This window comes from Salmo salar, chromosome ssa29, assembly GCF_905237065.1.
Source record: "Salmo salar chromosome ssa29, Ssal_v3.1, whole genome shotgun sequence".
NCBI classification, from domain to species: domain Eukaryota; kingdom Metazoa; phylum Chordata; class Actinopteri; order Salmoniformes; family Salmonidae; genus Salmo; species Salmo salar.
Window position 1 is genome coordinate 18,949,374 of NC_059470.1, and position 13,525 is coordinate 18,962,898.

General features: G+C 47.8%; 1 protein-coding gene across 1 annotated transcript in view; it reads left to right on the forward strand.

The window, feature by feature from the left end:
• sspo (SCO-spondin) overlaps positions 1-13,525 on the forward strand; it is a 77,972-nt gene that overhangs the window by 1,048 nt on the left and 63,399 nt on the right. Inside the window, 21 exon segments of the mRNA XM_014181106.2 lie at positions 651-860; positions 1,037-1,119; positions 1,333-1,503; positions 1,974-2,197; positions 2,360-2,462; positions 2,894-3,052; positions 3,211-3,296; positions 3,427-3,552; positions 3,743-3,899; positions 4,017-4,257; positions 4,521-4,662; positions 5,387-5,513; positions 5,674-5,846; positions 6,071-6,211; positions 6,213-6,290; positions 6,462-6,627; positions 6,820-7,066; positions 8,447-8,654; positions 8,898-8,992; positions 9,362-9,618; positions 10,070-10,204. Coding sequence (XP_014036581.2) covers positions 651-860; positions 1,037-1,119; positions 1,333-1,503; positions 1,974-2,197; positions 2,360-2,462; positions 2,894-3,052; positions 3,211-3,296; positions 3,427-3,552; positions 3,743-3,899; positions 4,017-4,257; positions 4,521-4,662; positions 5,387-5,513; positions 5,674-5,846; positions 6,071-6,211; positions 6,213-6,290; positions 6,462-6,627; positions 6,820-7,066; positions 8,447-8,654; positions 8,898-8,992; positions 9,362-9,618; positions 10,070-10,204 — 3,329 coding nt within the window.

Sequence of the window (13,525 nt, forward strand, 5' to 3'; positions counted from 1 at the left end):
GCACATTTAGTCAGTGACCTACTAACACAGCCCAGCATTACTTATTGCTGTTCAGGTATTTGATGGACAAGGGAATGAAGGACTGCTTATACCTGTTCAGCATGTAGGGACCCTATAGCGTCTGCCTGAGGGGAGGAGCTGATAGCCTCCTCGGAGTGAAGCACAGGGGATGGGGTCTGGAATAAGTTTCTGCGTGTGTCTGATAACGGTCTGTTCAGAAATAGTCTGCAGGGAGGGACGCCGCCTCACATACATTGGCCTTCATGGCAGTTTGTGTCAGGAGGAAATTTGAGATTTTAGTTGGACTGATAAATTGCCGAGCCAGACTGTGATGCCATATCTCAGGATAATCTCTTGAACGCATTTTAGAAAGGGAGCATTATTTTCTAGGTAGGAAATAGAGGCGTTGTTGGACTCTGGTGCAGACACTCCCTACTTGGACCTTCCAGTTAAGCACACCGCCCAGCTAAACACAAGCATGGCGCTTGCAATGCCAGGAAAGTGGGTTGGATTCCTTGGACCACCCATATTTAAAAAAAAATGTATGCATGCATGACTCTATGTCACTTTGGATAAAAGTGTCTTCTAAATGGCATCTATTATTATATTATATTATACACTTCATTTCATGTTGTTTATCACAACCCCAGGCACTGGTGTGAACACACAGTGGAGGAAAGAGTGGACCGGATCATTTCCCCCCGTCTTCAGCGTGAGGTGGACTGTTCCAAGGTGTACCAATACAACACGCAGGACTGGAGGCTGGATGTGGATAGGATGCGCCACAAGCACGGGGGTGATGACGGCATTGCACTGTACTACAAACAACTGGGTCACAAGGCAGTCTGCTTCTTATACAAGTGAGGAGATGATTACTATGACTCCAAAAATGTACTTTAACACAAAATGTTCAATAATGATATGAAAGCTGCAATGACTTGAATGTATAAGAACAAAATGAATATGCCAGTTATTGAGTGTATTGTGTGTTGCCTTGTGCAGTGTGTAATACATGTACTGTATGTGTTTTGAGCAGACCCACTGAGATGGAGACCCAGAGGGTGAATAAGACTGTGAGGGGGTGCTGTGAAGGCTGGGGAGGACCACGCTGTTCACAGGGTAATAACAACTTACTATACAGTAGTACTATTCACTTTCAATTGACGCTATGTGTGTCCATCTTATTGATTACATTGGCTATCAGTAGACTTCTGACAGCAGGAGGGACAAAAAAATGGACTGCATATTGAGAAGAATTGAACATATTTCCTCATCATTCTGTCTGACTAGCTCCGTTTCTCTCTTTCACACTGTCCCCCGTTTCTGGTCCAGGCGTGGGTGTGCGGGGCCACTGCTACTCCACATGGAGCTGCGAGGACTTCCCAGGGGTGCACAACTCCTCTCTGATGCCCATGGAGCAGTGCTGTGGCAGCCTGTGGGGCCTGAGCTGGAAGAACGCGTCTGACCAGACCTGCCTGTCCTGTACCTACACCCTGCTGGCTGGTCAGTGCTGTAGGCTGTACCGCTCTCCACAGCGCCACCTTCTCTGCCAATCACAGTATTACACTGATTGAGGACAACATTTGTTAGTGGTCGAATTTGACAGAGGAAAATTGTCTAATTGAGAACCAAACACTGCTCTATATTCTCTAATGGCTTTGAATGTCTAATGTACTTGATAAAGATCACTAGGAGGTCTAGACTGTCAGATGTTTGTCTCGTGGGGTTAAAGGCTGAGGTTCTTGGGAACTTTTTTCAGAGGAGATTGGTTATAAATATGTCTGCCAGTTAAAGACAGGCAGTTATTCCTGTGTGGCCTTGACGTGGAGCTGCTTTGAGTCAACATAATGATTCACATGTGCAGATGAAGAGTAATGAATCTATTCAACACTCTCTGTTGACTTTTCCTCTCTCCATTTCTCTTAATTTCGCTCCATTTCTCTCCCCGACTCTATCCATTTCTCTCCTCTTAGACTCTCAGTCGTCTCCCCTTGTGCGGGGAGGTCATTTGGGGAGCGCCCGGAACCCCCAGGGCTCGGCCACCTGTCTGAGCTGGGGAGGGGCTCACTATCGTACCTTTGACAGAAAGCACTTCCATTTCCAGGGCGACTGTACGTACGTCCTAGCATCGTCTACAGATGGGACATGGGCTGTGTACATCAGCACTGTGTGTAACGGTCGGGGAGACTGCAGCAAGGTACAGTAGCTTCCGATAAGCTGAACTATCACTCCTTGTCTCTCCGCTGTGTTAGCCTATGTGTGGAGTGATCTCCCACAAAGTAGCTTGGTGGATGCTATAGAATGTGGAGCGCTTTGGGTTGAATAAAAAGGCATCATTTCTGATTTGTCATTCTCCCAGGCACTGAGGATGATGCTGGGATTAGACCTGGTCTCTGTTCACCTCAGGAACCTAACATTAAATGGATTGCTAGTTCCTCAAGGAGAACCGCTCTTTCAGAATGGTAATTCCAACAGCCTGTAGTCAGAACACTTGAAACGCTTGACTACTCCATTCCTTTCCTTCTGTCTGTCAGTTCTGAAACGCTTGACTACTCCATTCCTTTCCTTCTGTCTGTCAGTTCTGAAACGCTTGACTACTCCATTCCTTTCCTTTTGTCCGTCAGTTCTGAAATGCTTGACTACTCCATTCCTTTCCTTCTGTCTGTCAGTTCTGAAACGCTTGACTACTCCATTCCTTTCCTTCTGTCTGTCAGTTCTGAAACGCTTGACTACTCCATTCCTTTCCTTCTGTCTGTCAGTTCTGAAATTGTTGTCAAGCAAGCTCACATTCACCTTCACACAATACCCCTTGTTTCGTTAGCTAGCCTGTACCATGACGATATATTTTTTTTACCATGCCTTCCTTCCCTCCCCTCGCTGTGTCTGTGTACAGGAGTGAGTGTGCATTGGCTGGGGGACTTTGTGTTTGTGGAGAGCGGTCTGGGGGTGCGGGTGAAGTTCGACATGGGCTACACTGTCTACCTGACGGTCACCACAGAACACCTTGCCACCACCAGAGGCTTGTGTGGAGTCTATAACAACAATGCAGACGGTGAGGGGACCAGACAGGGGCTTCCTAGCTTCCTTTCCTTATCTCCTTCCCTTCATGAGTACTGATTGCACCTTACTGATCGTAAGGCTATGACAATGTTGGAAAACTAGTGACTTTTTCTCTGTGGTCCTTCAACTATCTTTCCTGTGTCCTCATAGATGACTTCACCACAATGACTGGGAGTGTATCGGAGTACGCTGCCAGTTTTGGGAATTCGTGGCGAGTGCCTGACCATCAGACTGAGGCATAGTATCATCTGAAAACTAGGCTATATATATACAGCAGAGGCTCAATAGAGCCTTCAGAAAGACTTGAGCTTTGACTGTTTTAGGCATTCTGGGTAATTTAGTTCTCCCACCCTCCGTGTTTCTCAGGGTTGCAACGACGCAGCAGAGCTAGGCCACAGCTGTGATGTCACAGGGGACTCTGCTCTGCGCAGGGAGGCAGAGTCAGTGTGTCACCGGTTACTGGAGAGCCCCTTTACACAGTGTCACCACAGGGTGAGGAACTCCAACATAACTCATGCTTTGTGTTAACATGCACACACACATGCACACGCAAACACATACAACTGACTTTCCATATTAGACAAACAGATTTCCAACAATATAATATAATATTTCAGCAATGGTATAACAATGGTAACCAGTAATCCTGCTGTGAAACCCATGACTTTGCCTTTCTGGTCAGGTGGACCCAGCGGCCTACATTGACACATGTCTGTACCTGCACTGCAGCCTGGGGACCAGAGAAAGAGAGGACGCCACGTGTGATACTCTGGCCAGCTACGCCCGCGAGTGTGCCCAACAACACATCATCATTAGCTGGAGGAGCTCAGGACTGTGTGGTAAGGCCCCACAGCCCCCTCCAGACCTCCAGTATTGGAAAGTACCAGGAAATACCCATTCTCTGTTAGGGATTAACTGTCTTTCTCTCTCTCTCTCTCTCTCTCTCTCTCTCCCAGGGCGCGTGTGTCCGCGGGGGCAGGTGTTTTCCGACTGCGTGTCCTCCTGCCCCCCTAGCTGCTCTTCCCCTCAGCCCCCTGCCTCGGGCCAGTGCAGGGAGGAGTGTGTAGGGGGGTGTGAGTGCCCCTTTGGGCTCTACCTGCACCAGGGGCTCTGCCTGAGGAGGGACGACTGCCCCTGTTTCCACCGCAGACACACCTACCAGTCAGGAAACACCATCCAGCAGAGGTGTAACACCTGGTGAGTGGCTGGAATTACATGTCCATTACTGGAGGTGTCCTGAAAATGTGGGCAGCCAATGTTATTCTTAAAAGCTTAAAGGGGTCATCATTAATATGTTTTTTTTTTATGTCCTCTCATCCGACCCATCCCTCCCTATCACCCCCCTTCATACCTTTCTTTTCTCTCTCTCATTGTCTCTCTCTCACCCCTCTCTGACAACCCCCCCACTCTTACTTGCTCCCTCTAAAACTCATTCTCTCTCTCTCTGTCCCCTGTCTCAGTGTGTGTCGAGCAGGTGCGTGGCAGTGTTCAGGGGAGAGGTGTGCTGCCCAGTGCAGCCTGATGGGTGGTCTGCAGGTGTCTACCTTCGACAACAAGAGGTACTCTCTGCAGGGAGGGGACTGTGGCTTCACTGCCATAGAGGTAAGATGCCATCAGGAACCGTTTCCATAGTAACTGGATATAACTGAAAGTTAACCCATAGGAGTCTAAGCCGGGGGAGAGGTGGGGGAGGGGGTGCTAGTAAGCTATATGGAATTGTTTAAAGTAACAACCGACATGTACATTTTCGTGAGAGTGAAACCTTTACACAGAGGAGTCATATTGGTATGTAGCCCAAACGGTTCGGACTCTACAGACAATTTTGTAAGAAGGCCGATTTTCGGGATGTCTCAGGGTCTGACAAACACCGCTCTAGCTCTGTCACTTTTCACCGCAGATGCGGAAGTGTTACGTAGGCGGATGCGATGGATTGAGGCACAACCAATGCAAAAACAAATATCTCTAGCTTAAACTGACAGATTTCTATGGGGATTTGTGTATTATGCTAATTTGTTTTCAGTAGAGGCATGGGCATCGACCTTAGAGATTTCTTTAAGGAGTTAAAGGCACATTTCCTGTAGAAAGTGTCACTCAAGACATCATCTGACATTTTTCCTTTGTCTTATTACATATTGCTCCTTTAGAATCTGTCAGTATCAAACCCCGATGGCTCTCGTGAAAAGTCAGGCTTTTGATTAGCTGTTAATTGGAAACATCTTAAGTTTTTCTTCCTGCAATTTGTACATCACTAAGACACATCTATGTGTCTTTGCTAGTGTATCTAAGTCTGTTTATTAGAGGGAAAACATTTGTTGTGTATATGCAGGACTTTGTGGACAGGAAACTGGTAGTGAGCATTCGAGGTGGAGAGTGTGTGTTGGGTGGCGGACAGGGCTGTCTGAGAGAGATGTCTGTCACCGCTCTACGTACCACAGTGACCATCACCGACACAGGTGGGCTGATATAACTTCTGTTTATCGCCATTGCATTGGTGTTGTCTGTAATGTGTTTTTAATCAGTCAATCACTCAATCAACCAATCAGTTTGAACTGGCTGGGGCAGAGCCCTCTATGCAGGAAAATAAATATGTGGTGCATTGTTGTCCTGTTCCAGGTGCAGTGACGCTGAATGGCCAAAGGGAGGCGCTGCCAGTGGTGACGGGGGACTTGGTGGTGCGGAGGTCCTCATCCTCCTTCCTGGTGGTCCAGACGTTCGGGGCACAACTCCTGTGGCATCTGGACGGGCCCCTGGCCCTTATCACCTTGCAGCCTGGCTTTGCTCACAAGGTAAAACTCTACCTCGCTCCCATTCTAACTTAATTCTTTACCAAACCAAGGTCCTGACTCTCTGGTTGTGTTTACACAGGCAGCCCAGTTCTGATCTGTTGCTCAATTATTGTCAAAATATCTGATTGGTCAAAAGACCAATTATTGTCAAAAGTTCAGAATTGGGTTGCCTGTGTAAGTGCATCATCTGTGGTGGTATTGAATTGATGTGTGTTTTCCTCCAGATCCGAGGGTTGTGTGGTACATTGACCTGGAATCAGCATGATGACTTCACCACTCCCGAGGGGGACGTAGAGAACACTGTCTCCTCCTTCGCTGCTAAGTTCACCACAGGGGACTGTCTTCCCCCCCCAGGCGGCCCCGCCGGACCCCTGTGGCTCCTACAGCCAGAGGAGACAGTACGCAGAGATTGTCTGCTCTGTCATACACAGCCCTGTGTTCCAGGTGTGTGTGTGTGTGTGTGTGTGTGTGTGTGTGCGTGTGTGCGCGCGTGCGTGCGCTGCTCAGTACAAAAGCACTGTCTTGTCTCCCAAGTAAAATTGTCCATTTTGACAATGTAGAGATCATTCCAACAATGAGTGTATTTCTCCATCTCTCTCTCTCTGGTCTCTGGAGGCCTGTCATGACGTGGTGGAGAGGGAGCCCTACCTGCGTCTGTGTCTGACTGAGGTGTGTGGCTGTGGCCCCCAGAGGCCCTGCCAGTGTACCGTCCTCACCGCCTACGCCCGCCACTGTGCCCAGGAGGGCGTGCCTGTCAGCTGGCGCAACCACACCTTCTGCCGTAACAGCCAATGTTTATATACCTAAAACGCTACACAATGTTCCAATGTCAGTGGGAGGTTTGACTATCGTCAGGAATGTTGGGGGCACAATCTGTGTAATGTCAAAGGTTCTGAAAATGATCAGTTAAACACTCCGGTCAAATATGAAAACATACATGTACGTTTTCCAATACTCTTCCACTCCCCTCCAGCGGTGCAGTGTTCAGGGGGACAGGTGTACCAGGAGTGTGGTCGGCCATGCGGTGGTTCCTGTACTGACCTCCGGCAGGGCTGGAGCTGTGAGCAGAGCAACCGGAGCTGCGTGCCAGGCTGCCAGTGCCCTCCAGGTCTGGCACAGGATGACAAGGGCCAGTGTGTGCCCGTCTCTATGTGCCCATGCATGCGGGGAAACAAGCTGTACCAGCCTGGTAGTACCGTCCATAACAACTGCAACACCTGGTTCGTGCCTAGGGGTCAAGAGTCAAATGACATGTTGAATGCCCTGGTTTATCATTTCCCCACTCAACCCAACAATGATCCTGGGCTTTTTAGTATGTTTCATTGTCTACTTTTTCTCTCTACTGAAGATGTTGCATTGCAACACTTTCTTTTGAGACACTGGGTGACTTGGCTGTCCTGGTGTCTACCCGATCATTCTTCACACACCAGATACAGACCCAAGCAATATCCCTATAATTCTAACCTCACAGATGGAAAGAGAGAGAAAGAAAGAGAGAGAGAAAGAAAGAAGGAAAATTAGAGAGAAGGAAAATTAGATACAGAATGGCATAATAATTAACTTAGTTACCCGGTCGATTTTTACAATCTCTGCCATAAATGCTGTGTCTCTTTGTGACCGACACGGCATGTGAAGGCGGCACAGCGTGTGAAGGTCTTTATCGTCTGAAGCTGGTGAACAGCTCTCATAAATGGAAGGTAGGCATGAGTCAGCAGAAGTTATCTTTGACCTCAGGGCAGATAGGCCTAAGGCAGATACAGAAATACTTTGTCTACCAATGGAACCATTGGAATTTGTAGACGCCGTAGACATTGTAGAATAGGTTTGTCGCTAAAAATCGGATAAAAACAAACATTGTGTCAACTGTGTGGTCGTTCAAGCTCAAATTAGTTATGGCGGTGAAGGGTCATTGTTTAACGCAGTAGTGCGTTCATTGTGCAAACTATTCACTTCCTGGTGACACTTTACCATAGGGGTCCATTTATAAACCTGCGTTCATTACTAAATAGTGAATAAATCTTTTATACTCCTTGATATATGTCTCCATATATGTTAAGGTTTTTTGCAAGCAGTGGCATGATATGGTACTGTGATATGTAACTGGGTATACTTCCAATGTGTTATCTGTTTGTTCGTCCCTCATCCAATCTCAGTGGTGTAAGAGCTCTGATGAAATCACTCTATGGTCTGCTCTCTGCTGCGTCAGGATAGGTTGATTTCATTGCATTTCTTTGCCACATAACAGCAAGAGTCAACGGGCTGGTGCATGCTGGTTATATAGCCCTGAACAGCAGTCATTTACTTGCCACCCTAGCTGACATTTTAATTACCTGTTTGAATTTAGTGTGGTAATGTGGAGTTTGTATTCAGCTTTAGGATTGGCTTAGATAATTAAAATATTGACCTGTGCACATGTACCTTGAGTGTGGTGTTGCACAAGCTAGTACCACACACACACACACACACACACACACACACACACACACACACACACACACACACACACACACACACACACACACACACACACACACACACACACACACACTTATTTCTCTGTCTTTATCTCTCTCCCATTTACTTTCCTCCCCTCTCTGTAGTGTGTGTGAGCGTGGGGTATGGAACTGCACAAAGGAGGTGTGTCCAGAGGTAGGCCAGTGTCCAGGCTCTTTGGTCTTCTCTCCACGCTCCTGTCTACTCACCTGCTCCAGTCTGGATGCACCGGGACAAGCATCTCCTGGACCCCCAACCTCCCCCTGCCAAGAGCCCCGGGCAGGCTGTGTCTGCCCCCAGGGGACCGTCCTCCTGGTGGGTCCCTCCCTCCTCCTACCTGGATGTTCGTTCCTCCCATCTCAGCACATAGAGAATGAAGTAGAAATGTCTCAGCAATTAAAGATTACAATGAATAACTCCAGACACAAACTAAGCATTAAAACTTGTCACCCCTCAGCCATAGACAATCAGCTTTAATATTGCAGATAGATTGTGGCTTCTATCAATGTAATTGTCTGCATTATTTCCGTTCCCCTATATATTTTCCTGCCACCCCAGGGCAGTCACTGTGTCCTCCCAGAGCAGTGTCCGTGTCACCATAATGGTCGACTGTACTACAACAATGACACAATCACCAAAGACTGCAACACGTGGTAAGCATCTATGTCAACACGTTTTTATCACATGGAAGCAATAAACGGTTCACTTTATGACCATAAAGAACACTAGAACTCTGAATGGCAATACAGTGGATCTTAAAGGGATAGTTCAACCCAAATTCTACATTTTTCAGTTAGCTATAAACTGTGCAAAAGTGGTTTGAAGTCCATTTCCATGATGTCTGTTCTGATGAAGCTCTTAAACTTTATGCACTAAGAGAAATCTGCAGGCCTCGATCCAAAATGATTAGAATACGTTGGCGCTATGGAATTAGATGGTACCAATATTTCAAACGCTTTAAAACAAAATGCACATCAGTGTCTTTAACTCCTCATTGCCTGGAATTTGGGCTTTCCCTACAGCATATGCAAGGAGCGCCGCTGGCACTGCGGCCAGTCCCTATGTGCGGGGACCTGCGTGGCAACGGGTGACCCTCACTATGTGACGTTCGACGGACGCTGCTTCTCCTTTCTGGGCGACTGTGAGTATGTGCTGGCGCAGGAAGTGGGCGGTCTCTTCAGTGTGACGGCGGAGAACGTGCCCTGTGGCAGCACGGGGGTCACCTGCACCAAGTCAGTCAGCCTCAGTGTGGGCAACACCGCCATTCACCTGCTAAGAGGTAAGGGAGTGAGGGGGGGTATGGGAAGAGAGGAAGGGAGGGAGGGAGGGGGAGAGGGGAGGGAGGGAGAAGGACAGAATGGGAGTGGGAGAAGAGAGGGAGGGAGGGGGATGGAAGGGGGTAGGGGTAGAGGGAGGGAGCAGGGACGATAGGTGGGGTAGAGGTAGGGAGGGAGGGAGGATGGAAGGGGAGGGGTAGACGGAGGGAGTTGGGATGAGAGGGAGGGAGGGATGAGGGATAGAGGGGGAGGGTAGAGGGAGCGAATTATGACGAGAGGGAGGGGGTAGAGGTTGGAGGGTGGATGGATGGTACGTGAGAGAAGAAACTTTGAGAGATATAAATACAATGTTGCATGTAATAAAGTCACTCATCGTGATGTTAGCTATAAACATATCAGGATGAAAACAATACAGACTAAAGAAGTTAACCATTATGTCCCTGTGTGTGACAGGTAAAGCCGTGACAGTGAATAGCATGCCTGTGACTCTACCCAAGTCGTACTCTGGCAGCGGTCTGACTCTGGAGAGAGTGGGTCTGTTTGTGTCCCTCTCCTCCCGCCTGGGGGTCACTCTGCTCTGGGACGGAGGTAGGGAATACCAAGACACACACAACCACACACACACAGACACATACAAACACACACTGGTGATCATTAGTGGAGCAGGTTGAGAGCTTCAAGTTCCTTGGTGTCCACATCACCAACAAACTATCATGGTCCAAACATACCAAGACAGTTGTGAAGATATGCAACTGTTCAGGGAAGTCAGGAACCAATACACACAGTCAGTCAGGAAAGCAAAGGCTAGCTTTGTCAAACAGAAATTTGCATCCTGTAGCTCTAACTCCAAAAAGTTTTGGGACGCTGTAAAGTCCATGGAGAACAAGAGCACCTCTTCCCAGCTGCCCACTGCACTGAGGCTAGGTAACACGATCACCACCGATAAATCCATGATAATCGAACATTTCAATAAACATTTCTCTACGGCTGGACATGCTTTCCTTCTGGGTACCCCAACCCCGGCCAACAGCTCCGCACCCCCCGCAGCTACTTGCCCGAGCCTCCCCAGCTTCTCCTTCACCCAAATCCAGAGCTGCAAAACCAGGACCCGTATAAATCAGCTGGGCTAGACAATCTGGACACTCTCTTTCTAAAATTATCCGGCGCCATTGTTGCAACCCCTATTACCAGTCTGTTCAACCTCTCTTTCGTATCGTCCGAGATCCCTAAAGATTGGAATGCTGCCGCGGTCATCCCCCTCTTCAAAGGGGGTGACACTAGACCCAAACTGTTATGGACCTATATCCATCCTGCCCTGCCTTTCTAAAGTCTTTGAAAGCCAAGTTAATAAACAGATCACTGACCATTTCGAATCCCACCATACCTTCTCTGTTGTGCAATCCGGTTTCCGAGCTGGTCATGGGTGCACCTCAGCCACACTCAAGGTACTAAACGATATCATAACCGCCATCGATAAAAGACAGTACTGTGCAGCCGTCTTCATCAACCTGGCCAAGGCTTTTGACTCTGTCAATCACCGTATTCTTATCGGCAGACTCAATAGCCTTGGTTTCTCAAATGACTGCCTCGTCTGGTTCACCAACTACTTCGCAGACAGAGTTCAGTGTGTCAAATCGGAGGGCCTGTTGTCCGGACCTCTGGCAGTCTCTATGGGGGTGCCACAGGGTTCAATTCTCAGGCCGACTCTTTTCTCTGTATACATCAACGATGTCGCTCTTGCTGCGGATGATTCCCTGATCCACCTCTACGCAGACGACACCATTCTGTATACATCTGGCCCTTCTTTGGACACTGTGTTAACTAACCTCCAAACGAGCTTCAACGCCATACAACACTCCTTCCATGGCCTCCTACTGCTCTTAAACGCAAGTAAAACCAAATGCACGCTTTTCAACCGTTCGCTGCCTGCACCCGCCCGCCCGACTAGCATCACTACTCTGGACTGTTCTGACCTAGAATACATGGACAACTACAAATACCTAGGTGTCTGGCTAGACTGTAAACTCTCCTTCCAGACTCATATCAAACATTTTCAATCCAAAATCAAATCTAGAATCGGCTTTCGCAACAAAGCCTCCTTCACTCACGCTGCCAAACTTACCCTAGTAAAATTGACTATCCTACCAATCCTCGACTTCGGCGATGTCATCTACAAAATAGCTTCCAATACTCTACTCAGCAAACTGGATGCAGTCTATCACAGTGCCATCTGTTTTGTTACCAAAGCGCCTTATACCACCCACCACTGTGACCTGTATGCTCTAGTCGGCTGGCCCTCGCTACATATTCACCGCCAGACCCACTGGCTCCAGGTCATCTATAAGTCTATGCTAGGTAAAGCTCCGCCTTATCTCAGCTCACTGGTCACGATAACAACACCCACCCGTAGCACGCGCTCCAGCAGGTATATCTCACTGGTCATCCCCCAAAGCCAACACCTGCTTTGGCCGCCTTTCCTTCGGCTGCCTTTCCTTCCAGTTCTCTGCTGACAGTGACTGGAACAAATTGCAAAAATCTGAAGCTGGAGACTTACTTTTCCCTCACTAACTTTCAACATCGGCTATCTGAGCAGCTAACCGATCGCTACAGCTGTACATAGTCCATCTGTAAATAGCCCACCCAATCTACCTACCTCATCCCCATATTGTTTTTATTTACTTTGCTGCTCTTTTGCACACCAGTATCACTACTTACACACCATCATCTGCTCATCATCATCTGCTCATCTATCACTCCAGTGTTAATCTGCTAAATTGTAATTACTTTGCTACTATGGCCTATTTATTGCCTACCTCCTCGTGCCATTTGCACACACTGTATATAGGCTTTATTTTTTTCTATTGTGTTATTGACTGTACGCTTGTTTATTCCATGTGTAACTCTGTGTTGTTGTTTCTGTCGCACTGCTTAGCTTTATCTTGGCCAGGTCGCAGTTGTAAATGAGAACTTGTTCTCAACTAGCTTACCTTGTTAAATAAAGGTGAAAAGAAAGAGGGCATGACAAAGCCTATTCCCCCTCAGGAGACTGAAAAGATTTGTCATGGGTCCTCGGATCCTCAAAAAGTTATACAGCTGCATCATTGAGAGCATCCTGACTGGTTGCATCACTGCCTGGTATGGCAACTGCTCAGTATCCGACCACAAGGCACTACAGAGAGTAGTGCGTATGACCCAGTACATCGCTGGGGCCAAGCTTCCTGCCACCCAGGACCTCTATACCAGGTGGTGTCAGAGGAAGGCCCTACAAATTGTCAAAGACTCCAGCCACCCTAGTCATAGACTGTTCTCTCTGCTACCGCAAGGGAAGCGGTACCGGAGTGCCAAGTCTAGGACCAAAAGGCTTCTTAACAGGTTCTACCCCCAAGCCAAAAGACTCCTGAAGAGCTAATCAAATGGCTACCCAGACTATTTGCATTGCCCCCCCCCCCTGCTACTCTCTGTTTATTATCTATGCATAGTCATTTTAACTCCACCTACATGTACATATTATCTCAATTACCTCGACTAACCAGTGCCCCCGCACATTGACCCTGTATAGCCTCTCTACAGTTATTTTACTTATCTATTTACTTATCTACTTATATTTACTTGTCTGCTTATCTATCTTATCTTATGTTTCTTAAAACTGCGTTGTTGGTTTAGGTCTTGTAAGGATGCATTTCACTGTAAGGTCTACACCTGTTGTATTCGGCTCATGTGACAAATAACATTTGATTTGATTGACTGTGACCATTGACTGTGACCATTGACGGTGACCATTGACTGTGACCATTGACTGTGACCATTGACTGTGACCATTGACTGTGACCATTGACGGTGACCATTGACTGTGACCATTGACGGTGACCATTGACGGTGACCATTGACTGTGACCATTAACTGTGACCA